General features: G+C 45.3%; 2 protein-coding genes across 2 annotated transcripts in view; both read left to right on the top strand.

The window, feature by feature from the left end:
- Positions 1-14,553, top strand: part of ERCC4 (ERCC excision repair 4, endonuclease catalytic subunit) — a 31,195-nt gene extending 16,642 nt beyond the window's left edge. Inside the window, exons 9-11 of the mRNA XM_004750349.3 lie at positions 2,090-2,182; positions 7,487-7,599; positions 10,072-14,553. Coding sequence (XP_004750406.1) covers positions 2,090-2,182; positions 7,487-7,599; positions 10,072-10,805 — 940 coding nt within the window. The 3' untranslated portion in view covers positions 10,806-14,553. The remainder of the gene's footprint in view (positions 1-2,089; positions 2,183-7,486; positions 7,600-10,071) is intronic.
- A 4,767-nt stretch (positions 14,554-19,320) lies between these two features.
- Positions 19,321-26,618, top strand: part of MRTFB (myocardin related transcription factor B) — a 259,815-nt gene continuing 252,517 nt past the window's right edge. The window contains exon 1 of the mRNA XM_045072094.1: positions 19,321-19,480. The gene's annotated coding sequence lies outside the window, so the exon portion shown is untranslated. The remainder of the gene's footprint in view (positions 19,481-26,618) is intronic.

Raw genomic sequence — 26,618 nt, 5'->3', positions numbered from 1 at the left:
ACATCGTGATTCAACCATTCTGTATGCTACCGAATGCTTACCATGACAAGCGTATTACAATATTTTTGGTCACGTTCCCTATGTCATTCTTTTCATCCCCCTACCCCTCTTTGACAACCATCGTCGTGTTTTCTGTTTGAGTCTGTTTTCTCTCTTATTGTTGTTTATTTATTTATTTATTTATTTATTTTTAAGATACCACATATAAGTGAAATCATATGGTATTTGTCAATCTCCGTCTGGCTTATCTCACTTAGCATACTACCCTCTCGGTCCACCCATGTCGCCGTGAATGGCAAAATTTCATTCTTTTTTATGGCTCAGTAATACCCTATCGTACTGCTTCTTCTAAAGGTTTCAGTTTCATGGTTTGTTAGGCTTTACCACAGATGGCCTACCAGTTACACGTGGATTTTCTTTAACATTCTGTTGTAACGTAGGTCATAACCATTTATGAATCCTTCTCGCTTCCTGGTCAACCTGGGAAGTTGGCATAGGAAGGATGTCAGATGTAGTAAAACAACGAATCTAGGAAACTGTCTGTGTTCAGGTTACTTGCTGCTCTGTTGTTCAGTACTGTTTCCTTTCCGCATTGGTCCTAGCTCATGGGGTGCTGCATCTGACCAAGTCTGGGAAATGTATACTATCCTAACTTGTACCAAAAAGTACTGTAACTTTGACTCAGCTAAATGGCTTTGATCTTCTAAAATGTCATCCTTATAAATTTCAAGAAGTGACTTTAAATTACATTCACATAAAACGCAAGTATTTGGGGGAATTATTGTACTAAGTTTTCTTGAGTTTCAAGAAATAGCAGATAAAAAATCTACAGAAATATCAGATGAGAAAATGATGCCTCTCAAAGAATATAGTGTTCTGGGCCTCCAATTATCTGAGGGAAATAAACAGCAAAATTAATATCCTGAACTCAGGCTGAACCAAAAGCGGAGCCAAAAGAAACCTTGCTAGCAGCTTAACTAATGCACCCTTTCCAGAACAGAGATGAACAGAGCAGGTAAGTCAGAAATAACACAGGATGAAGAGATTAGATGAAGCTGGTCAAAGAATTATAGGCAATTATAGGTAAATTTTTCAGACTTTGCTACTGATCAGCTTTGTAGATAGCTTGTGTGCTCCCAAGTTCTTGGTTGCCTAAGAATGGAACAGTGTGATATTTGGAAACAAAATGGCGGAGTCGGAAGAGACCCAAGAGTTCAACTCCTCCCTCCGTCGGTGGGAAACTGAGGCCCAGTAATAACGAATGACTTGCCCTTGACCACATAACACTTGTGGGGAAGAGCTGGGGGTCTCTGGACTCATTGTCCAATGGTTGTTTTTTTTTTCTCAGTCCATACTTCAAAGAAATATAACCTAGGAGCATGAAGTCCAGAAGAAAAGTCAAAGGCTAAAAAAGGAAAAACCTCTGATAGAAGGTGAGGAAGAGGGAGAGAAGAAGTGCTCAAGTCAGCCTCTGAGCAACAAATAAGCTAGAAAAGCAGTCCTCCCTAAGAGAAAATAATATATCAAATTATTTTCTCGAGCCTGATACCATCCGTGTGTCTTCTGCGTCTGTGTTTATATAACACATGCCATGACTTGATTCTGTGAAGACATTGGATAAAACAGAGCTGAGGAAAAAGATAAAGGTCATATAGATTTCATTTGTTTATTTCTCACTAACGTGAACTTTCACAAGCTGCGTTTTATAACCGCTCTCCAACTCTGCAAATGATTGTTTGGCAGAGGTGTAAAGAAAAAATTGAAAAAAGAGAAGCTGCTGAGATTTTGTGTTTTCTGATTTGTTTATAGTTATGAGGCAAGAATTATTCTATCCCTCTCTTTATATTTCAATGTTTACCTAAACTCTGTTCCTCCTTTCGGTGCAGGGGAAAAATGTGGTAATGAGACTTTCACCAGGTGGGGTTTAGGCAGCTTAATTTTAGGTACGTGATTAATGGAGCCTTTTATTCTTGGTCAAATATTTATTATTTGAGCAGTTTAGATTGCTGATTTCCAATGCTCTGCTCTTCCTTTCAGGGATTAAAAATTGTGTTTTTACAGCCTAAGAGAGTTCTGTTTTAACTGGCAGGGTCTACTTTCTGATATATGGAGGTTCAACCGAGGAACAGCGCTATCTCACTGCCTTGCGGAAAGAAAAAGAAGCTTTTGAGAAACTCATAAGGTAATAGATAGAGGCCCTTCAGGATCTAGAGGGTCCTCTGGATGGGGGCATATACGGCTGCCCTGGGGAGGCATGGAGGGGGCATGAGGTTGGGAGCATCGCCTCCAGATACACCTGTGGTCTGATTCATCCCAGGGTATATGCACGTTTCTTGTCTCCTCCCTCTCTCTTCCACCTCCAGTCGCCCCTCGATGATTTAACAAGGTGCTGGAAACATGGCGAGAGCTGCTTCTCTGCTTGCAAAGACGTGTGACATAAAACACCAAAAATACACATCCACCACTGCTTTTCTGAGAAATATGTCCTTAGATCTCCCCCGCCCCACCCCCCCACACGAGCTTTCTCCCTTCCATTGAAATGATGATTTATTTTCTCCTGGTAAAATTTCCATTGTCTGTAGGTGGGCGACCGCCTTCCCATTTGCTGGGAAATGCTTTTACAACACAGGCAGTTCAGATCATCAGCAGTAGAATCACTCTGGGAAGATATTTTTTTGAAGGTGTGATGTTGATCTAAACGTACGTGTACTGTTTCTGGGATGAGTGTCTGGTAAGGTTCCCAATCTGAATAGAAATTGCTTTCCAGTGTGACATCAGGAAGATGTTCTAAGTGACATGGGCACGGACTAGACGGCCACCTTTTACCCACCGCAGGAATTTGAGAAATCTGAGAACCTTGCACCAGGGCTGTTGTCAAGGAGGTGGCAGCTTGGTGAGGGAAGATGGGTCACATGGTCTGTAAGGGGCCTCAGAAGCCAGGGCAGGGGCAAGACGGGCAACCTTGAGCTGAGTCATAGAATAGACTAGACCAGAGGAGATCATGGCTTGGACTGACCAATCTTCCAAGCCACAGACCTTGGTAGAGCATCAGTGGCAGTGAGAGGGCAGAAATCATTTTTAGCGGCTGTCAGCATGCTAGGGCTCTACACGGAATTACAAAATGGACAACCTTCCTCCAGCCCTGACGGTGGGCTCTCAGCAACCACCTAGAATATCCCCGAAGCCTGGTTCAGCCAGGGCATGCATTCCCGAGTGCCTCCTGAGTCAGGGCCACTGGGTCTCTGCGGAGGGCTCAGCACAGTATATGACCAGACCCCTGAGTACCTCTGAGTACCACAGGCTTGGGCCATGGATTCTTCTAGCTTCCGGTCAGTCCTTTCAGCCTATGAAAATGCTTTCTGTTAACCTGCTCTGTGGGCTGGTTTATATGGTATATGTGTGTTTACATGGGATTTTCTTTTTTGTTGTTGTTGTTTTTTAAGATTTTGTTGATTTATTAGCATGAGCAGAGGGGAAGGGCAGAGGGAGAGGGGAAAGCAGATGCTTAACCAACAGTTTAAAATACATAAGATGTTTCAGAAAATGTGATAACCAACCAGGCTAAACAGCTGGCCTCTCCTTGTCCAAAGCTTTTAGTGCTTCTCTATCTGCTAGACCCTCACTGCCCCAAGTCTCAAAACAGTCAGAGGTGTCCTGGGCGTCTGTGAGGTGCCATGCCCTGTGTCAGTAAGGAGATGCTGTGGTCACAGTGGTGCTGGAGGTCCCTCCCTCCTCGAGCTCATCCTCTAGTGGAGAAGATGAACATTAGGCGGTGAAGAGTATTACGCGAACTAGACGTGTTCAGAGTCCGGCTGCAAAGCTAAAGAACAGGTGCACTAGCGCAGGTCCGACCTTGCCCGGGGGAGAACCCAGGTGCCTTCCTGGAAGAAGCGGTAGGTGTGCAATGCATCAACAGTGTGCATTCAGTGCTGCCCTGACAGGGCGGGAAGGGGCTTCTGTGTGCGAAGGCTCCTGGGTCCCAGAGGCCCTGCTGAGGATTCAGAACGTGCCTGTCAAGGCAGTAAGACAGCATCGAAGCATCCTCAGTATGAAGTCTGTTTTTAGAGGCTCTCGCTGGCCTCCAGTGAAGGACTAGATGGAGCAGGGAAACGAGGCAGTGGTAGCCAAGATTAGGTTGACAGGGAGAAGGGAACAGGCTGAAGAGAGATGTAGCAGATGGAATCAAAGAATTGGTACCGGGGCGCCTGGGTGGCTCAGTTGTTAAGTGTCTGCCTTCGGCTCAGGTCATGATCCCGGGGTCCTGGGATCAAGTCCCACATCCAGCTCCCTGCTCAGCAGGGAGTCTGCTTCTCACTCTCCCTCTGCCTGCAGCTCCCCCTACTAGTGCTCTCTCTCTTTGTCAAATAAATAAATAAAATCTTAAAAAAAAAAAAAATCAGTGCTAGAGGGTGTGGGTCAGTACCGCCTAACCAGCCGTTTCTCCTTTACAAAACCTCCTCTGCCCAAGGTTTCACGGGTTAACCATCCCCAAGTTAATAGATGACCACATAGAGCTTCAGATTTTAATGTACTTTTATCTCTGGCTTGGCTTAATTCCCCAGCTGTCAGTGGTGACCGTCTACTTATTATAAGGTAGATCTTCCCATATTACACAGCAATCAGATAGTTTCACCATTCAGAATCTTCAGATATTTACTTTCCCAGGAAAGGTGGGGAACTTGAGAAGTGTTTGTTTCAAAAAGGAAAATATCTGTGAGGTGCAATGCTGAAAGAGCGTTTGCACCAAGCCCGTACTTAGAAATTTGATGTGAGAATAAGACGAGGTGCTTTTGCCAGGACCTCCACGGGTGATGTCATCAGCAAGAAAGCAGCGCTACTATTGAAAATGCCCCAAAAGGAATGAAGAGAGAGAGAAATGAAACTCCTAAGTATCAATAATAAAATGCTCCCTAGGTAGAAAAATTGGCAGTAACATTCTGAGTATACATAGCTTTAGAGAGGTCACTGCTTTTCAAAGGCAGGGGTAAGGTTCTTTGGAATTTTAGTTAGAAACATGCTCGGCAGGGCACCTGTCTGGCTCTGTCGGTGAAGCACATGACTCTTGATCTCGGGGATGTGAGTTCAAGCCCCTTGTTGGGTGTAGAGATTCCTTAAGAAATAAAAAATAAAATAAAGAAAAAGGTGATCCTAAAATAAGTTAGCATGAGGGCCAGAACCCATTCCTTTTAAAGGCAGACTTCTAGTTCAGCGCCTCCTTCCTATATTACCATGTTGTACAATCAATTCAGATATCATTCAAGATACTGAAGCAAAAATCAGAAACCTCTGTACTATAGATTCAGTAGAAATAAGAATCTGCATTGATAATTATCTTTTTGTGTCTGTCACACGGAGCGACTTGGGTAATTACGCTAAATGTCGAAAGCAAAGAGCTGAATATTTATTATGACGGCAAGTTTCTGTTACATTAGTTTGAGTTACCAGTTTGGGAGACTTACTGTGTTCTCCACAATCCAGGCTTCATTTCAGGAATTTAGTATTTCCCACTTTCAATTTGCAGTTAAGTTATAACATTTCACGGTAGATCAGCTGCTTTTACGTAACAATATTAATTGAAACCATTGTGGAATCATCCGAAAGCAAATCTTTTTCAGCATTGTCATGGATAATTAGGGAATAAGGTTACCACGTTATTTAAAAAGTACAGTTTTAATAACAGCTAACATTTTATAATGCCTATTATGTGCCAGGCACTGTCCTGAGTACCTTCCACAGCAGGTAATCCTAACATGCCTCTTTTGAGGTAGGTTTTATTATTATGCCCATTTTACAGATGAAATTGAGGCACAGAGCCATTAAACTGCTTGTCCAAGGCTCATGGCCCGTCAGTGGTTTCAGAACCACAGACTAGAGATTCATACTCTAACCCACTAGGCTGTACAGCCACTCAACAGACTACAAATTAATCAGAAAATTGGGATGTCCCCATGTGTGATATGTAGCTTAGCCAGTAAAGTAAGTGTAAACAGAGAAAAAGGATCCCCAATATTAATCCCAAATGTCAAAGAAAAAGAAATGAAGGAGCAATAATTTTTCAATAGCTTGCCCTTTGTCCTCAACTTGAGTCTACTAGATGTCACAGAGCAGTAGCAAGTGGCTTTCAGGGCCACGGCCATTGCAAAGACTATTCCAGCAGGCCACACTTGACACTGGTACTGAGAATCATGAGGGAAAGACCTGGAACTGTGCCTGCCCCCCTTGCATGAACTGTTTACAAAATGCTGGGCTATTAATAACTTTGTGTTTGTATATTGTTTCAAGGAGTATGGAATTTAAAGTGGTGATTTCTGTTCCCCAGTGGTATCTTGGATTGGTACCCTGTTCTAAAACATCATTTATTCAGAGTTGTTGGAAATTCGGTCTCTCCAATTTTATTTCCTTTCACTGGAAAATCTTTGCTGTTTTAGCCCTTCCTGAAATGATTAGTGAGTACTAAGGACCCATTTCCCTTCTGCTTCACGGTACCCCAGGCTCTGTTCCTGCCGTTGGTCGGTCCTACCTTTGTTTTGTGCCTGCTCGTGCTCCCCCAACTCCGTTTCCTGCCCTGTGAGGGGAGAGAGCCAGCCTCACTCCTAGACCGCTGACTGGTTCATGGATTGATGGTAACATACTTCTGGGTTTGAAATATAAGACCGTGGCAAGCCTGGCCTCCGCTCTTTGGTTCTCAAGCATATCGTCAGGACTGATGTAGTCCCTGATGACGAATCTGAGTTACGGTTGTGTGGTCCTGTCAGCCTACCCGGTGTGAGCTGCGAGCTTCCTAGAAGGCAGGAATTACCGCATAACCATATGTCGATCAGAGCACCCAACGCAGCAGGTGGGAACACTCCAGAAGGGTTTTTACAACAAATGCAGGAGCAAGGGAATTCATGCTGCTGTATTGCCTAACCGGAGATGTTGATTTGTTTGTTTGTTTGTTTGTTTAAATCTCTGTTGGGAAATTTGTATGACTGGATTTTCCCTTTAAAATTAAAACCGTTTCTCGGGGCCTCCCACCTGGAGTTGTTTTAAATCGAAGTTCCATCACCTGCCCTGTGATTTTCTTGATCATTGATTTCTAACCATCCCTATCTGTGATTTACTCTGAAAGTATTGGAATGTAAATGATTTAAATTATTCTTAATGCTCAATAACACGTTAACGTGTTTTTATAAAAAGCCCCATTCTCTTGGTGGCATTTTTTTACCCGCTCATTTTATGTCCCAAAGTGCTTAAAGGACACAGAGCATGGAAAACGAACAGCAGCTCTTTCGCTCTGGAAGATGGTCGTAGCACCCGACCACGGACTTCTCTCTGCTTCCTTTACCGGTCGCTCATCTGTGTAGTTTTATTGTACTTATTTATCTAACATATTTCTCATCTTGACACTCCTGTGGCCATGTTCTAAGTTACCATCTATAAAAGATTAAAATCTAGAAATTTTGAAATTTCGTTCAAAAAAGGTTGAAACTCTTTTCCGCCCCAGGGAGAAGGCCAGCATGGTGGTCCCTGAAGGGAGGGAAGGGAGGGACGAAGCAAATCTGGACCTGGTAAGAGGCCCCGCGGCTGCAGGCGCTGCCGTGGACACCCGTAAAGCAGGTGAGTCCCGCCCTGGGCCATGCGCTCCGGCGCCCGCCATGGAGGCTGTCGGGGTTCTAGAGCTTTCCCGCAGAAGCGTGCTTTTTCTCAACGACCTTGTAAAAAATGGGTGCCGGCTCCCATACCCAGGGTCAGCACTGCCTTTCCCTAACCACGTGTCCCTCCCAGAGCTGTAGAATAGAGGGGTTGTGTTGTAGGCACCCCAGCCTCAAAACCAGTCACATTCCAGCATTGCTCGTAAACGTGGTTGGCTGGATGAGACGCAGGACATACTTTTGCAGAGAAACTTTGATAAGCGCCCATTAGGTTCTTATTTTGACCCGAAGGAATGGCCTTCGCTCAGACAGACATTGCTGGAGCGCCTCCCCACGTCTCTCCTCGCCCCTGTGTGTTGCTTCTTGGCACTTCCCCAGGTCCCAGGTGCGTGACGCTCTCACTGCCGGGCACCATCTGAACCATGGCGTGCCAGCAAGACGTGCTGAATGCCAATTGCAGTGTAACCCAGATATAACCCCCTCCCTGCTCCCCGAATCCTCATTTCCCCATGGCAAGCAGCTGCTGTCAGCCACGCGGCCCGAGGAACGCAATACGACTGAGTTGACTTAGCCTCTGCGGCGGGGGGCCTGGTTAGAGCCACGGGCCTCCCAAATCCGGTATGTCCAGGAATGACCACAGAGGCTTGTTAAAGGTGTGGATCCAAAGGCCTCACTCCATGCATCTGAAACGGGGTCGGCAGCTCAGGGCCTTCTGATGGGAATGCCCCTGGACTCTGCTTTGGGAAACGTGGCCTCAGAGCATCGAGGTCTGTCTTGAAGATTCTCACAAAGTCAGATAGGTTGGTGACACTTCATGCAGAATATAGAACGAGTGAAGGAAGCTAGACTTGACCATGCAGGTGCCACACAGAAAGCTATTTACGGAAGTTTGTCCTTCTGAGTTCAGGCTTTCCCGGCCCTGTAGTCCCGTCTTGCGGCTGCTCTAACCACTTACCGCGCACTCGGTGGCTTGAAACAACATACATTTCTTATCTTACAATTATTAAAATTCCAAAGTCCAAATGGGTTTCACTGGGCTAAAACCGAGGTGTGAGCAGGGCTGTGCTCCTCCTAGAGGCTCTAGGGAAGGCTCCGTCTCCCTGCCATTCCCAGTTCCTAGAGGCACCTGCACTCCTGGGCTGCTGGCCCCTTCCTCCTTCAGAGCCAGCGGCTCTGACTGCGCTTCCCGCTTCTCTCTCACTTTTAAGGACCTTTGGGCCCACCTGTATAATCCGGAACAATCTCTTCATCTGAGATCCTAAATTTAATCATATTTGCAGTGTCTCCTTTGCTTTGTAAAGTAACATATTTACATATTCCAGGGATTAGGACATGGACATCATAAAGGGACCATTACTCTGCACACGGCAGATGCTGGTCCTCGCTAGTGCTGTCCTTAAGCCAGAAGCCTTAGCGTTATCTGGGATGTTGTTAGAAATGCAGTTTGGGGTGCCTGGGTGGCCCAGGTCATGATCCCAGAGACCTGGGACCGAGCCCCGCATCGGGCTCCCTGCCCAGCGGGAAGCCTGCTTCTCCCTCTCCCACTCCCCCTGCTTGTGTTCCCTCTCTCTGTCTCCTTCTCTGTCAGGTAAATAAATAAATAAATCTTTTTTAAAAAAAGAAAAGGAAAGAAATGCAGGGTCTTAGGCCCCACCCCAGACCTACTGAGTACAGAACCACCTCTAACTTGCTCCCAGGCGGTTCTGGGCACATTCAAATGTGGGAAGTTCTGGTCCACTGGCTTCTTCCATCTTCCCACGTCCACACTCACTGGTACAAAGACTAGCGGCTCCAGAATTTTTCACGAGAGCCTCTAAAGCAGTTGACCCAGCAAGCGTTCGTAAGTGTCCAATACGCGCCTGACTCTGTCATAGGAATTGGGAATGCGGTGGTCAGTAGAAGGCGAGCAGTGGGGCCATCCGGGACCGGCAGTCAAGGGCACTGCCGAGAGAAAGCAACGGCGAGCACTGTTGTTATGAATCATCAGGACTTTCTTCGGCTCTATTTAGTTTAAGAGAAATCGCCTTTATTTACTCTGTAAACAAACCTTTCTGAAAACACAGAAAAATGAGGAATAACAACATGGGGTGTTATGGTACCATGCATCACAGGTTGACAGCAGAAACACAGATTTGATTTTATTTCTCTACGTTTTTAAAGATTTATTTGTTTATTTTAGAAAGAGAGAGTGCAGGCGGGGGAAGGGGCAGGGGGAGGGAGAAGGAGAGAAACAGGCTCCCTGCTGAGCACGCAGCCTAACCTGGGGCTCCATCTCGCGAACCCCGAGATCATGACCTGAGCCAAAACCAAGTCCAGCACTTAACCAGCTGAGCCACCCAGGCACCCCTGAAACACAGCTTTTAGACTTCTGTTCTGTTCCGTCTTTGGGAGTTCTTCCTCTGTGACATCACCTGCAGTGCACACTTTTTGCTCCCAGGTGGCCAGGAACAGAACAGGACGCAGCAAACCATAGTCGTGGACGTGCGGGAGTTCCGCAGTGAGCTCCCCTCCCTGATCCACCGTCGGGGCATCGACATTGAACCCGTGACGCTGGAGGTCGGAGACTACATTCTGACCCCGGAGATGTGTGTCGAGCGCAAGAGCATCAGCGACCTGATTGGCTCGTTAAACAACGGCCGCCTGTACGGCCAGTGCATCTCCATGGCCCGCTACTACAAGCGCCCCGTGCTGCTGATTGAGTTTGACCCCGGGAAGCCCTTCTCCCTCACCTCCCGAGGCGCCCTCCATCAGGAGATCTCCAGCAACGACATCAGCTCCAAACTCACCCTCCTCACGCTCCACTTCCCCAGACTCCGGATTCTCTGGTGCCCCTCGCCTCACGCCACCGCCGAGCTGTTCGAGGAGCTGAAACAGAACAAGCCACAGCCCGATGCGGCCACAGCTGTGGCCGTCACTGCGGATTCGGAGGCGCTCCCCGAATCGGAAAAGTATAACCCCGGTCCCCAGGACTTCTTATTAAAAATGCCAGGGGTGAACGCCAAAAACTGTCGCACCTTGATGCAGCATGTGAAGAACATCGCGGAACTGGCCAGCCTGTCGCGGGACAAGCTGGCGGGCATTCTGGGCAATGCGAGCAACGCCAAGCAGCTCTATGACTTCATTCATACCTCTTACGCAGAGGTCGTGTCCAAGGGAAAAATGAGAAAGTGAACAGTGACGGCTGTCTTCTTGTCACGTGACTGTGCTTTTCAGCCACTCTCTGCGGGTATTCCTAAGCCCTGATTAATTATTAGCTCAGAATTTCCCTGTCTTCCAGCACTTAATGGTTGTGCCCTCTGCTTCCTGGCTCTGCGGACCAGAACCCAAGACTCCTCTTGGAACCCCAGGCCAGAGTCTGCATGCTCCGCTCTTCATTGAGGTGGGTCTGGAGCAGGGGAGGTGTCTGCAGGTGCTTCTAGAAGGCCATTCTTGAAACAGGCAGCAATTTATGTTTCTGACACAAACCAAAAGAACACACAGTCATGTTCTTGCCCTCTTCAGAGACACCCCAGAACCCAGAGAAAGAAACCCTTCTGCCATCCCTCCCCACTTCTCTCCACATTGTCCTCAAACATATTCTTCCAGCTTTCTGCCTCTAAGAGAGATTCCTGGGGACTTTCTACTGTGGGTGTAGAAATCTCGCTGGTGCATTTCCTAATCCACCGAACGTATGCAACATGTACAAAGCCAGTAGTTTTTAGGCATGAATTCTCTCTTTCCAGAAATTGATGGTACAAGGGAAAGAGTCCTTGGAATGCTCATTTTTTCAAATATTTAACCTCCTAACTCTGTGATCTCTAAGCCTGAATGGCCAATTAGAGTCTCTTAAGACTTCCTGGTTCCTGGGCCTCTTCCAACACCCTGAGACCACCAGCGCCAGAGCTTCTCCCCAAGCAGTGTAAGCTCACCCTCCACTCCCCCCTTCTCTGTCCCTGTGCCGAGCACATCCTTGTGTCTGTGTGAGGACTTTGACACAAGCAAATTGAGTGGCCCACCAAGTCTTTAAGATTTGGTTTTCCTTCCTGGGGTCGAGATAAAGGACTTAAAAAGTAAATGGAAGATCAATGCATAGACTATCTTAAGAAATACACACCTACTTAAAAACTCACAAAACCATCTCCTCCTTCTCAAACCTTCTGACTGGGTTAAGTTAGCTTTCTACTGAAGTGTACATATGGGGACATTCATAGCATCTTTGTGCCGTTTTTAAGCTTTTATATTTCACCATTATTAACTTAGCTCTTATTCTCCTATCTAGTAATGAGTAGTGAATTTTCTACCTCAAGAGCTGATGCAGATATAGACATCGGTGCCTTTAGCCGTACTGCACAGTTCCACATTTCCTCCATGTCGCCCGTGTTTTTGTTCCTCACAGTGTTTGCACTCAGAGTAGTCACTGGACCATGTAACACAAAATGGTCTTCACCTTCACAGAAGTTCTTTCAACCGACCTCTCCAAGCTGAACCGCTCATGTCGACTTCTTGCTCTCCTGGTATGTTAACCTACATTAATACTGCTGAAGTCGATGTGGATTTCAAACTCGATACAGGGTACCACAAGAATGAATTGAGGGGTATCAGGGAACCATATTGTTCTATGAAATTCTGTACAGTGATCTGAGGAACATAGAAGAGCACAGGAAACAAAAGTTAAAGGTAGAATAAAGGATCAGGCTTCTAAATGTTTCCAAGGGCTAAATAGCTACCCCGGAGACTAGAAAACAAGATGTCAGGTACAGATGTTAATTTTCACTTCTGTACACGTGTATTTAAGAGTCCAGTCCGAGTGAAAAGTACATTAACATCGATACAGCCCCTCAAAAGGAGATGGTTATTACAATTTTTCTTTACCCTCGTCTAGCACTTCTGCTTGTGTTGTGTAGTTCCTGGTTTTTCTTGTAGAATTCCACCTGGCTTATATTGTTCTTTCACTATGTAAAAGGCAGATGGAACATAGCACATCTTTTGATATGGGTCTCACTCCAGTTTAAACTTTCAGAAATAAGCTCTGTTCTTAAAGCCACCATAAATAGCCCTTGTCGTCTCGTACAACATGGAGAACACTCTTGGTTGTATTTAGAGGGCCGGTGTCTCTGGCTCTTGGATTCTGTTATTTGCTGTTGTATGTACTAGGCATTTGAAGATGTGCACTGTCTCGTGTGTACTTGAATTATGAATGGTAGTTTCTAATGAACTCGAAAATGCTCATTATAGGTGCAAGGCTCTCACTACCACTTCCCCTTCCAAGTAAATAAATATATTTTAATGCATCTGTAGTTGTGGAAAACCTTCAATACAAATTTCGTGTATTGACTTTTGCCACATCCTTTTACAAATTTTTATAATCTAAGAATCTTTGGCAAAGGAACTAATGCATGAATTTGCAGAATTAATGTATCACTTTATTGTCGAGCATCATATTGTTACCTTTGCCTTTTTTCTTTCAGAATAGTAAATATACCAGTTACTTATGAACTCGTGCTTAGCTTTTTTTAAAAAACCTGAGTTCAGCATTTTTTTATTTTACAAGCTTTTTGCTGATTTGTAAAAATCAGAGTGTATGAAAGATAAAAGAAATCATTTCCAACTTTGTTTAAATCATAGTGCCTCTTGATATTCTTTAAAAATTATACAGCAAGAAATCATTTTATATAGTAATAGTGGCCATAAATAATGTCCTTTTGTCAAGAAGTTGCCACTTTTTTCAGTTTGGGGCTCAGGAGACCATATGTCTCTGTGCATTTGAGTACATCCCGAATGCAGTTTCCCAGCCCAATGGGACTGAAAATAATTGTCCATTCATCAACCCACTGGCACACAGAGGGTTAAGTCTAGATTTGGTTGTGTTGAGATAACAGAATCTAGAATGAATGAGTGGCCTTCAGCAGGAAAGTTACACTGAAGCAAATCTGAAGACGTGGGCGGGGGAGAGAGGCAGACATCATTAGTCTTTGCTTTTGTTTTCAAGCGTAATTCGATTTTCCTTTGGCTCAAAAAACTTCTTTAGGGAAATTCTCTTGTCTTTTGTGTTCAGTTTAGCCTAGAAAAGTCCTCTTAAAAACCAACAGTTTAGGAAAGTTCTTTTCTCAGTCTCGAATACATTAAAACGCATCCAGACTTCAACGTGCGTTGTCATTTTTCTTCATAATTTTGCTTTCTGTTTTGGTTTATGGCTACATCCTGTCCAATTCCGAACCCCAGTACTTCACTGTCTTTATCCACAGGTTTTTGGTAAGCCACCCTACTGCTGTTTTTTAATTTAAGGGCATGTAAGCCAAAAATTTGGATCGGAGGGAAACATAACTGATTTATATCAATTTGTAACAAGAATTGTATGTGAGTGTGTTTTTAATAAAATCTGTATTTATTCAGTATTTTCCTCAGCATTTTATGGGCAAAGGAAAAATAACCATATGTAGCGAAAGGACCTGTATTCCCAGGGCGTCATATTTCCAACACATTGGCAAATATAATTTGAAGAGAGTATTTCATGTGTCTTTTTGTCAATTTGAAGAGAGTATTTCATGTGTTTTTTTTTGTTGTACAGAAGAAATGATGAAAGCCAAGCCACTCTTCCAACCCCCTGCTTTAGCATTTGACGTGTGTGATAAACCCACTTTCTAGGGCCTTAGCATGATTTTCTTTGGTTTATTTTTCCCTTACTGCTTTTTATTTTGTACATGTGTCCTTAAGGAGAGGGAGAAAAAAGACTATTCTCCTTCTGAAAACACTGATTTGTTGACCTGTAATGAATGTGTGGCAAGCACAATGCTTGGAACATTTTAACTCAACAGAGATTAATTTCCTGCTGCCCCTGACTCATACCATTTTTTGCTTTTTTTTTGTTTTGTTTTGTTTTGTTCTTTGGTTCCTTCCACGTCAAAGTTGAAAGTAAATTATCCTTTTGACACATCTAGAATTCGCTGTAATCTCTTAGGTTTAATTATTATTTGATTAGTTTACTAATTGGCTCGCTTTGATTTAGGTATTTTGGTTTCTGCTTGAAAACGTAGAACGAATCCCTTTTTAACAAGGCATAAGTCAGGTTATTTCTCAAAATGTTTTAATGTCAGAGTAAAGGCTCTGGTAGAATAATTAACCCTTTCTTAGGGGTCCTGATATAGCACATTTACTGAGCTCTCCTGCCTCATCTCCGTTAATTTGCATGACTATTACGTAAAAGCTTCTCTTGCTGTGGTGGAACTGAGTGACAGGTTAAGTCATTTGCCCAGGGTCACCCAGTAGTAGACAATAGAACCATGATTTGAACCCAAGCAGTCTGACTCCAGCACCCATGATGACACACTAGTGACCGGTGGTGGGGGAAGAGGGGTTTGTGTCTACTTTCAAATACCTAATGACAGATGTGTCACAGAAAAGGCAAATTGGCTTGTTTCCACACCTTTCTTAAATGTCAAAAGCAAGCATGCGAAATTTGGAACCTGGTCAAAGAAAATACCGAGTACCCTGGATACAGTATCCAGCTATATACAGCTGGCTATTGTCAGGGTGCCTGGCTGGCTCAGTGAGTACAGCTTGGGACTCTCAATCTCGGGGTCATGAGTTCAAGCCCCGCACTGGGTGCAGAGATTACTAATAAAATAAAAAAGAGCTGGATGTCCTCTCATAGCATACACTACCTGGGGAGTCATCTAATTTCCAGGGCTCCTGATCTCTTACTGTTTCGCAACTTTTTGAGAATAGAGGTTAACTTGTAGAAACCCCAACAGCAATACAACTGATTCTTGTTCAGTAGCGTTGCAAGGTATTGCCTAGCAGGACACGAAACACTTCTGCATTTATTTGCAAAAATATTTCTGCATTCATTTGACCAGCTACAAATATCTGGGTTTTCATTTTCTTTTATTATAATTTTATTTATTTATGTATTTGACAGAGATCACAAGTAGGCAAAGAGGCAGGCAGAGAGAGAAAGGAGGAAGCAGGCTCTCCGCTGAGCAGAGAGCCTGATATGGGGCTCGATCCCAGGACCTGGGATCATGACCTGAGCCGAAGGCAGAGTCTTTAACCCACTGAGCCACCCAGGCACCCCAGTCTTTCATTTTCTTTTAAAATCAGCCCTAACAGCTTATTGGTTTCCTCATTAACTGAATCTAATAAAATCTTTGACTTCTGTTGTTTTGGTTTTGATTTTTTTCCATTTGTATGATAGTCATATTTCTAACGTTGTGCAAAAATTATGCTTTGTAGGTGGCATTGCCAACATGAGCTTCCACATGATGATAATACTGTATTTCCTGCCTCATTCAACCTTAAATTAAGTCTTGTAAACTAGAAGATGGATACTCTACATAGGCATTTATGTACATATATATTTAGGAACTGTACTTTGATACTAAGATGTTAATATTACAAACTATCAATTGATCAAATATTTAAGAACTATAGACTCATTTTAAGATGCTGGCTCAGTGCACCCCGATTTCTCTGTTTGCAAAAGCGCAGCTGAATATTTCATCCCAGAGGTAATTTTGTGTAGTCCCTGACTATGAGTGTTAAGGAGAAACTTGTCCAAGATGAGAAAGAAGAGGAATTTTAGATATTCCCAAGGATCCACTTGCCTGATGAAGATATTTCTACATCAGAAGAACACTGACTGCTCCCCAAGGGCCCGAGAGTCAGGTAAACAAAATCAACTTGTGATTTCACCCAGGAGAGTTTCCTGGGATTCATGAAAATAGTAAATAGACCATGTCTAATGAAGATAATGATATTTGGGGATCCTTTTCCAAAGAAGTTGGTGTCAGTGCAAGCATGCCTTTCACTGAGAGATTTGCTTCTCCGTGCAACTTCATTCCTGGGAAGGGAGACGCCCAGCAGAAGCTTAGGGAAGCAGATAATTTAGTAGACTAAGGGAAGCATGACTGGGCAGGTTTGTTTTCAGCGTAAGGCGTTTACTACAGAGGGCAGAGGGCTGTCTCTGGGCTTAATGCTGCAAAAGCCCCTGCCACCAAGGGACATTCAGCCTTATGATGAAAAGAAGTCAAAGAACACGAGCAAGAAAAATAACTAAAATATCACAAGAGAGGTAGAAGTGTTCTGGAGGTCCGAGGAAGACCTCATAGGGAGGTCTACAGCTGTAGGGATCCAAAATGGCCTCCGAGAAAAGGTAGAGCTCAAGATGGGTACAGCACGGATACAACTTCATCAGGCAGACACAGGCAGTGTGGACAAGTGCACATCCAGAGCATTAGCAAAGAAACAGAAAAATGGTGGTGTTTAAAGAAGGCGTCACCAGCAGCAGATTTGGGGCAATTCACTGGGGCCCTATTGAAGGGGTCTCCTCTATTCCAGACTTGAGGAGTTTGTTCTCATTTCAGGAGGAAGATGAATGAATAAGGGAAGGGTATGATCAAGTAGTCTGTTTTACAGCTGCAGTCTGGCAGTAGTGAGTCTGAAATGGAAATATTAGTCGAGCACTTACAATGTACTGGATATTTTATGTTCCTTACCCCATTATGTCCTCACCCCCTGAAGTAGGGACCTTCCCCGCTTTGCTGATGAGGCCGTGAAGACAGAGATTAAAAAATTCAAGTCATACTGGAAGCAAATGGCAGAGATGAGACTCAAACTCCCAAGCTGACTTTCTGTAGCACCTTGCTACCTAGAAGGAAGGACTGGAGATGGAAAGACCATTTTGGAAGCTGTGGCCATGACCCGAGCCTTAGAGAATGATGGCCAGATCTAAGATGAGAGCTTTGGAAACGGAAAGGCCAGATATTGAAGAGGAATATGGCAAAGAACATCAAAGTCAAGGACGAATCTACATCATTATTGAGAATTTCAGCCCAGGGTCAGAAAACGATGATGCTGTGACCAGGAAGGCCCTGATCATTTTATAAAGAAAGTCAAGTTCAGTTTTGAACAAGTGGATTTTGAAATGACCAACAGTGAGGCAGATCGTCTCAATTCCAGGTGTAGCTGATGGCTGCCCTGAAGTGAGAACTGATGGGGCCCCTGGGTGGGTCAGTCAGTTAATCGTCCAATTCGTGATGTCCTCTTAGGTTGTAAGATCGAGCCGCACGTGGGTCTCCTTACTTGGTGGGGAGTCTGCTTGAGATTCACTCTCTCTCGCTCTGCCCATTCCCACCCCGGACACATTCTGTCCCTCTCTAAAATAAATAAATATATCTTAAAAAAGAAAAAAAAAGTGAGTACCGAGGACGTCAGATAAATGGTTGACACAGAAAAAATATGAAACTGAACATCAGGAAATGCCCAAATCTAGGAGGCAAGAGCATAAGGGAGGCAGATCCAGGAGCTCCTGAATGTCTCCCAGCCACCAGCATCAAACCAGACCAGGAATTTCACAGGAGTGACCCGCAGGGTTAGGAGCTGAGCACGGGCCATGCCAGTGGACCCAGAAAGCGACAGAGATGACACCATGGAGAGCCCTCCCAGGGAGCCTGAGGGCACACACCTGACGGGGATCGGAGGAGGCCAGGGCACAGTGGAGCTGGAGAAAAAGAACAGACGAGCAGCACTCTGAAGGGAGTTGTGTGTGGGGGTGATCAGAAGGAAGAAGCTGAGCCGGACAAGATGCTAGAGAGAGCAGATCATTCATGGAACCCAAACCCACTGCTGGAGGGCCCGGGGGTGGAGGGAAACAAGAGTGACATTGCTTTTCTTCCTTTCCCACCCACAAAAAAAACACCCATTTTTGTATTGATTTGCCTCTTCTTTAAAGCTAACATCTATAGCACCGTGTAACCCCCGCTTGGAGGGGACTGGTAAGCCCCGAGCAGTAACAATGAACCCTTTTCCGAAGTTCTAACACGGTGCTGCTGTTTGGCGGTGAGGTCTGGCCGTGTTTAAGCTGGCGGGGGGGGGGGGGGGGGGGGGAGTGCTCTCCAACCCCTTCATCTGTAACCTGGCTGTAGGGTCGCGTTATTCCTTAAAGCATCCCTTGCAGTGATTTATGAAACGCAGCTCATGGGTCTGAGAATGTGGCCTGAAAACACGGCCAGCGCTAAGCAGCCCTCACCAGCCAACGCTGAGACTCGGTAAAGATTTTTATTTTGGTCGCACTGAGCCTGCTGTAACTGGGGCGGCCGAGTTGCTATGGGGATTTCTTCTCCAAACAGTGCGCTTCGCTTCAATGCGTTGAAACAGCGGATAAATCTCCTTTATGTTGACTCCGCTGTGACATTACCTCTCGTGGAAACATTCCCCAGGTTCCCATCAGGACTTGGGTGTAGGAATTTTTCAATCGGGGCCAAGGAGGCATTGATGGAAAGAATCGAGAGGGAGGCCCCTTGAACCCGCGGAGGCTTCACAGCTCACGCCTGCGGAAGCCCAGAGCCGGAGCCCGGAGGCGGGTCGCAGCTGGGAGAAGGTTCATCCCTGAAGCAATGACGTGTTTAAGTGCTCTAGTGTGGGCCTAGGCTGAAAGCTGTGACTCACGCCCCGCTCTGTCACTAATAATTGGGGGTGGGGGTGGGGGCTGTTAGGCAGGATGCACAGAAAACTCAGCTGTTCTTCCCATCTCTCTTGCCAATCTCCTGTAAGTTGCAAAGATCCGAGATGGCCCTGGAGTGTGGGAAAGAAGGCAGGCCCCTTCCACTCCGGGCCGGGGCGCTGCCGGCCTCCACCAGCAGGGGTCCCCGTTGAGTCGCAGGTCGCCAACGGAGCTCCGCGGGAGTCGCCGGACACTTTAAGGATGACTGCACTTTGAATGGGGGTGTATCTGCCTCTGGTTCTTGCCTAACCATGACAGGAGAGGGAAGAAAAGTAGCTGCCTGTTTCCAGCATGACTCATTATAAACAAACGGAGGACAGATTGACTGCGTCTTATCAGAGCCCGAGTATGTGCCCCGGGACTGAGGGTGAGTCAGACTGGAAGTCGCAAGTCTTTTGTTGGTCGAAGGGATTTTTGTTCCTTGCGGAAGAGGTTGGGGGGGGGGGGAGTGCTATTGATTTCTTAAACACAATCAGTGACCCCACACAGGGAGCCCTGGGCTTCTAGGTGAGGTCAAATCCCACCACCACCACCCCCCAACCACAAAAGGCTTCCAAACTGAAGATTAAAACTGCCCGGGACACGTGGGACCCATTTAGAGTCGATGGAAGCGTTGGCAGTCTTGCTGTGAGCCTTTCACAGCATCCACATAGGCCAATAATCATCAAGGTGTACACTTTAAGTATGTGTGGTTGTATGTGAATTACCCCTCCAAGAGTTTTAAGAAGAAATACAGTTTCTTGGGGGAACTTAGGGGGTGGGGGGGGCGGTGCTGGCCAACCCATTTTTACTGTGATTTCTCAGGAAGCTATCTGGACACCCCCCTCACTTCCCCATCCACCCCTTTGTGTTGCTGCCTGCATTTAGGTGCAAAAACAAGCAAAAGGCATGCACCTGGAGGGAGCAGGACATGGTATCATCTCACGCTGAAAGGCTGAGCCTTGATCCCAACTCTCAGAGGGTGTGTTGGGAGGCGGGTTATTTATGCCTCCGGAAGGAAGGCAGTAGGGACAGGGAAAGGCATAGGCCGGCAACAGATCTGGAGTGGGGTTTAGATGTTGGCTAGCAAAGGACAAAGCAGCACCCTCTTGAGGTCCCCGCCCCTCACCGCCTCCCCGGCAGCCACCGGACCGCAGCGGGCTGTTTATGCCCCGGGTGGCTTCATAGTCGGGCGAATGCAAGTCAGGTCAGGCCCACGGCGGCGTGACTGCTCTCAAGAGCTCGGCAGGGATGGGCGGTGTCGACAGATCGCGCGCACGTGAATGACTTAACACTTGGACGCCAGCGAGCGAGTGAAGTGAGGGGGGAGTGAACACGCGTGTGCTTGAAATAGTGAGCGAGAACCAAGTTAGCCAGGCAGGTGGAGTGCATAAAGACGAAGAGCGGAGGGCTGGCCCAGATTTAAACGCCGACGACCTCAATTAGGAAAAGAGAGACATGTGTGTGTTTCTGGACTTGATAATGAGCTCCGTGGGCGGGAAGGGAACCTCTTCTTGCCAATACCTGCTTCTGACCGCTCACCTGTCTCTTTCATGTTTCCGTGTTGTGTTCTGTTCCCGCTGCTGTCTTTCGGTGAATAAATTCAAGGTTGTACATCAGACTTGGGGGGATTTGACTGTCCCCTTTAACGAAAGGGTCCTTAACGTAGGAGGGCTTTGTCTCGGTTCCCTGATCTCCCAGCCAGTCACCGTCTCTAAGTGTGCGTATGTGTGCGCGTGTCTGAGTGTGTAGGAAATGGAATATTTGAGTGTGTGGAGGCGTGTGGATGATGGTTGGGTATGTGGTGGGGGCGGGGGGGATGCTTTTTTCTGACGCCCTGGATTCTATGTCTCCTTTGAATCTATGTCCACAGCGGCTGATCTCACATACAACAGTCATATGTGTCCTTAATCTGCAAATACGGGACCAAATTTCAACTCTTCTTTCGACATACCCCCATAAATACATTCATACCATTCTAGATCATTCTTTGCTCTTTAAATACGACCTGTAGGAACAGTGTTTCACTCCACACACGATTCTCTTGGAATCCAGGGTCTCTCCCATGTTCTTATTTGGAAAAACAAGTCTAGTTTACAACCATGCGCTCGTGAAGTGCCTCCCGCGGGCGCAAAAGTAGAACTGTGCCCCTAGAACGGAGTTACGGTTTATTCATTCGTTCCGGTCTTAAGAGGTCCGGGAAGTGGAGCCAGGTTTTGTACTTGTAATAATGGAATTACAGACAAGAGTTACTTACATTAAAAAATAAAACAAAACAAAAACATTCATTGCCTGGAAATGACCAAAGCTTCCGAGCACTGGGCTATCCATTACGGAGTCCTGGAGGTGGTGAGCACAGGTTACGGAAGTGGTAAGAGTGTGTCACATTTAATTATGTCACATTTCATGCCTTGTAGGAATGAGATAGCACGTGAGCCGAGGCTTTCGAGCACAGACCCCATGTCCTAGGTGTTCAGGATCTTCAGACTAGTCCTTGGGACTCTGAGTGGTGCCACAGGGTACCTCTGAAATGGGAGAGAATTTTTATAAAAGGAAAGATGTTCTCCAGGTCGGTCTGTTCAACGTACTCCTTAGGCTGGTTTAGGAGACACCTTTTTATATGTGTGCCTTTCCATCGGTGCTCCAAACCTGGGTCCTGGGTCCCTTCCGATGGCCTCTTCAATCTGTCGTCCAAATTCAAGCTTTCTATGATTCCTCTAATTAACAATCTTGTTTCTCTCGCCACATTCTAAATTTGGCTTCACATAAGGTGGTGTGTTTTTTTGTTTTGTTTTTCTTAACTGGACTGCTGGGACCCAGAGCTGGAGAAAGCAGCGTCTTGGTTTTGAAACACACTCCCCTCTGATGCATGCACGACCTGCTCTGATTTAATTTGTTGGTTTTAATAATGGAGAAGGTACTCCTGAAGCTAGCAGCCTCTGCAAAAAAGCTAGAACTTTGACCCTAAGATTATAACCTACATCGAAGCCCGGGGGTCCGCCTTCCCAACCCTCTTACCCTGCTCCTCTCAACCCAAAACGAACAGTCATCCTGATTTGTGTGTTTAGTACTCCCTTGCTTTGTGTAGCCCTATTGCTTCTTATATTTATGATGTGTATGCCCAAAAGAATATGTGTCTCTATATATGTCATTCTTGACTTTATAAGAAAGATGTCATCCTGTCATATATCCCTCCCGTTGTCGTAGGCTGCTGTCATTCATTTGTTCCAGCTTCTCTATAATGTTCCGTTTCAGTGACTATACCACAGTCTACCCACCAATCCTTGTTCCTGGCCATTTGGTTTGTGCACAGACCTGTGATTTTGTAAATGGTTCTTTCACGAATATTCTCGTACCTGGCCTTCTATGTGTGCAAACAGTTCTCTCGGGTACGCACTTAGGAGTGACATTGCTGAGTTAGATGGTAGATGTGTGTCCCACGTTAGGGCACAATGCCAGACAGTGCCCTGAAGTAGGGATAATGCTCAACACTCGCATCAGCCGTGTGTGTGGATCGATCCAGACCCTCCCGACACTTGGAATGATCAGACATGTCTCGAGTCCGCGGATGGATTTGTGTAGAGCATAGGACCTCATTATGGTCCTGGTTTGCATTGTTACCTGTCATGCTGAGGACTTCTTTGAATGTGATTGGCCAAATATGTCTCTTACCTCCTGAGAGATAGCCACAGTTTTTGCTCATTATTCTACAACTCTCTGTGCCTTTTTTTTTTTTTTAAGATTATTTATTTATTTATTTGAGAGAGAGAGAGAGAGCTTGTGAGAAAGATCACAAGCAGGGGGAGTGGGAGGGAGAGAAGCAGACTCCCCACTAAGCAGGGAGCCCGATGCAGGACTCCATCCCAGGACCTGGGATCATGACCCGAGCCGAAGGCAGACGCTTAACTGACTGAGCCACCCACGCGCCCTGTTTGTACCCTTCTAACTAAAGGAGCACTTCCTATACTCTCAGACCGATCCTCTGTACTTCTTTTCACTTCCTTTAAGGTATCTCTTGATAAGTAAAAGTTCTTAGTGGAGTAAAATATATTAACCTTTTATAATCAATACTTTTTTTTAAGAAATTATTTAATAAAATCTTCTCCTACTGGAATATCTAAAAGCTATTTATCTATATTTTATACTAAAAGTGCAAAGACTCTCTCTCCTGGAAGAAGTTGAAAATACGAGTGGGAAACTAGGAAGCAATGGGACCCCAGACACAGTGACCTGTGGCAAGGGGCAGGTGAGATATCGGGGTGATGGGGCCAAACCCTGGGGGATTCATACCCATGATCGGCTCTTACCATATTTATTAGTTGTATCATTTTTCCCTCCAGTTACAAACATACATAGTCTCACCAACTTTGGACCATGGGAAAGAAAAGGACCGTAATCCCATCACTGGGGGATTTTTCTGTACATTTTCACATGCAAGTCTCTTGATACACACCTCTCATTCTCCTGTTTATCCTGACACCAGTACCCCGACCTTAGCCAGGGACACTTTGTAGACATTACCTTCCTTGACCTAGGAGTAATTCCTACCAGTGTTGACCATGACCTTTAAAAAAAAAAAAAAAGTACAATGAACTTGAGCTAAAGAAATTATACTGAGCCTGGGTGACTCAGTCAGTTAGGTGTCTGACTCTTGATTTTAGCTCAAGTTGTAATCTCAGGGTTGTGAGATCGAGCCCTGAGTTGGGTTCCATGCTGGGCATGGAGCCTGTTTAAGATGTTCTCGCCCTCTTCCCCTCCCCAATACTCTCAAAAGAAGGAAGGAAAGAAGGAAGGGGAAAGAAATTACACTTAGAATCGTGTGCAGTTATTGAAAAATAAGGGTAAGCAAAACAATGTCTCATTTTACTAGCCAGAGTTATGACTTCTCTCATTTTGACAAGTACTCTAGACTTTTTTCTATCTTTCTTTACATATGTATTATATTCCATTTAAAATGGAATCTTCCTGGGCACCTGGGTGGCTCAGTGGGTTAAGCCGCTGCCTTCGGCTCAGGTCCTGGGATCTCAGGGTCCTGGGATCAAGTCCCGCATCGGGCTCTCTGCTCAGCGGGGAGCCTGCTTCCCCCTCTCTGTCTCTCTCTCTCTCTGCCTGCCTCTCTGCCTACTTGTGATCTCTCTCTGTCAAATAAATAGATAAAATCTTTAAAAAAAAATAAAAATAAAAATAAAAAATAAATAAAATGGAATCTTCCTATAGATACCGTTTCAGAAGGTGGTTGGGTTTTTTTCCCCCCTAACATTGTACCCTATTTTTCCAGTGTAAGAAACACTTTTCTACACCATGATCCAAAGAGTCCAGACTATCTCCTTGTGTGGATAAAATCTAGAAGATTCACCCAGCATGCCTCACAGCCACCAGCCACTTGGAAAGGACGCTGGCTAGTAGTGCTCTCATACCCTCAGTCAGCTTTGGGCTTTTTAAAAAAATTTATTTATTTATTTATTTGACAGACAGAGATCATAAGTAGGCAGAGAGGCAGGCAGAGAGAGAGAGGAGGAAGCATGCCAAGCAGAGAGCCCGATGCGGGACTCGATCCCAGGACCCTGAGATCATGACCTGAGCTGAAGGCAGAGGCTTTAACCCACTGAGCCATCCAGGGCGCCCCAGCTTTGGGCTTTTTTAAACCCAGTCCATACTGTCAGCCTTACATTTCCCATTGCTCCCTATTAGCAGCCACAAGGAAACGAACATATCTGAAGCTTTGCGCACATCTGTGATCACATTCTCAGGATAACTTGTGGTAAGTGGGAATTCCTAATCCAAGAGTAAGAAGATGTTTTCACTTTTTGATAGATGCAGTTGAATTGCTCTCCAAAAAAGGTTTTATCCATTTATATGCACACTAGCAGAATATGAGAGGCTACTCTCCCACACCCTTGCTAAGAATAGAGATTGTCCCTTTTACCATCAGTACGCCAAGTTCAAGGGCTGGGTTTCCTAGTTTCTGGGATTCACTGTGAGGTGCAGGTTTTTCATGTTTTCTGGACTCTTCTTCTTGAGTCTGTGGTCTCCGCCTCCCTCCCTCTCTCCTCACTCTCTCTCTGTGAATTGCCTATTGGTATCAGTTCCCCTTTAACCCATCAAATGTTCTTTCTCTTATTTATCTGTGCGAATTTATATCTGGGGAGGGTTTTAGCAAGTCCCATAAACCTTGCAAATATCCTTCTAAATGTGTGTTTTGTCTCTTTGCCATGCATTTGCCTTTCAGGTGTTCAAAATTGTGTATGTTGTCGAAACTTTCGGAGTTTTCAAAACTCCTTTTTCATTTGAGAATGCATAAAATCCACCTAAATTTTCCTCTGGGATTCTTGTTTCCCGTTTTTTGTTTTTGTATTTTTTTTAAGATTTTTTATTTTATTTATTTGTCAAAGAGAGAGAGAGAGAGAGTGAGCATAGGCAGAGGCAGAGGGAGAATCAGGCTCCCTGCTGAGCAAGGAGCCCGATGTGGGACTCGATCCCAGGACACCGGGAGCCAAAGGCAGCCGCTTAACCAACTGAGCCACCCAGGCGTCCCCTGTTTTTTGTTTTTTTAAAGATTTTATTTATTTATTTGACAGACAGAGATCACAAGTAAGCAGAGAGAGCAGGGGGAGCAGGCTCCCCGCTGAGTACAGAGCCCGATGCAGGGCTGGATCCCAGGACCCTGAGATCATGACCTGAGCCGAAGGCAGAGGCTTAACCCACTGAGCCACCCAGGCACCTCTGTTTCCCGTTTTTTATGTGTAAATCTCTGTTACATTGAAAACGCATGTCGGTTTGTGACCCAGCTCAAGCGTTTCAAAACGGCCAGCCGGTTGCCCGGCACCATTTGCTAAAGAGTATTTTCTTTACTCACTGCTGTGAATTCGTACCTTTGTCTTATGCCGTATTTGTGTTTATACTTCAGTATGTTTCTAGGCTTCCAATTCTGTTCCTGTCATGTAGCTCGTTTCCCTATCATATGAGTTTAATTATCGCTTTGTAATAAATTTTGATATTTTTTGGACAGATGCCTCCCTGTTATTATGCTCTTTGAAATTTTTATTGGCTGGCTGGCCAGCCTTAAGCATTTACTCTTTCAGATGAACATTTAAGACTCTTTTGGTCAAGTTTCCAACAAATGTTACGTTTTGATTTTTATTGGAATCACATATTTATGTTCTTTTGGCGTTAACAGACACCCCTACGATATGAGCGAAGTGGCAGGTTTTACTTGTGTTGAAGTCATTTATCTGGTTCTTTGGTTCAATTTTATAGTCTGAGTCTTACACATCCTTGGCGTGTTTCTTGCCGAGTTAATTCCGAGTTCTCTGTTGCTCTTGCGAATTGTGACGGTCCTCCCTTTCCTCCCCCAACCCCTCATTATTCTGCCGTATTCTTTTTGATGGATTTTATAACTGGTGAGCTCACAGAACTGTTATTCATTTTCGTGGTCTTTCAGTTGATTCATTTGGAGGGTACAGGAAGGTTATCCCTTCATTCAACAGTAATAATGATACTTCTGTCCACTTTTCAATATTTCTACC

Source organism: Mustela putorius, unplaced genomic scaffold, assembly GCF_011764305.1.
Source record: "Mustela putorius furo isolate JIRA1106 unplaced genomic scaffold, ASM1176430v1.1 tig00004007_pilon_pilon_pilon, whole genome shotgun sequence".
NCBI lineage: Eukaryota > Metazoa > Chordata > Mammalia > Carnivora > Mustelidae > Mustela > Mustela putorius.
Note: the sequence above shows the minus strand (reverse complement) of the source record. Positions and strands in the feature narration are given on the sequence as shown.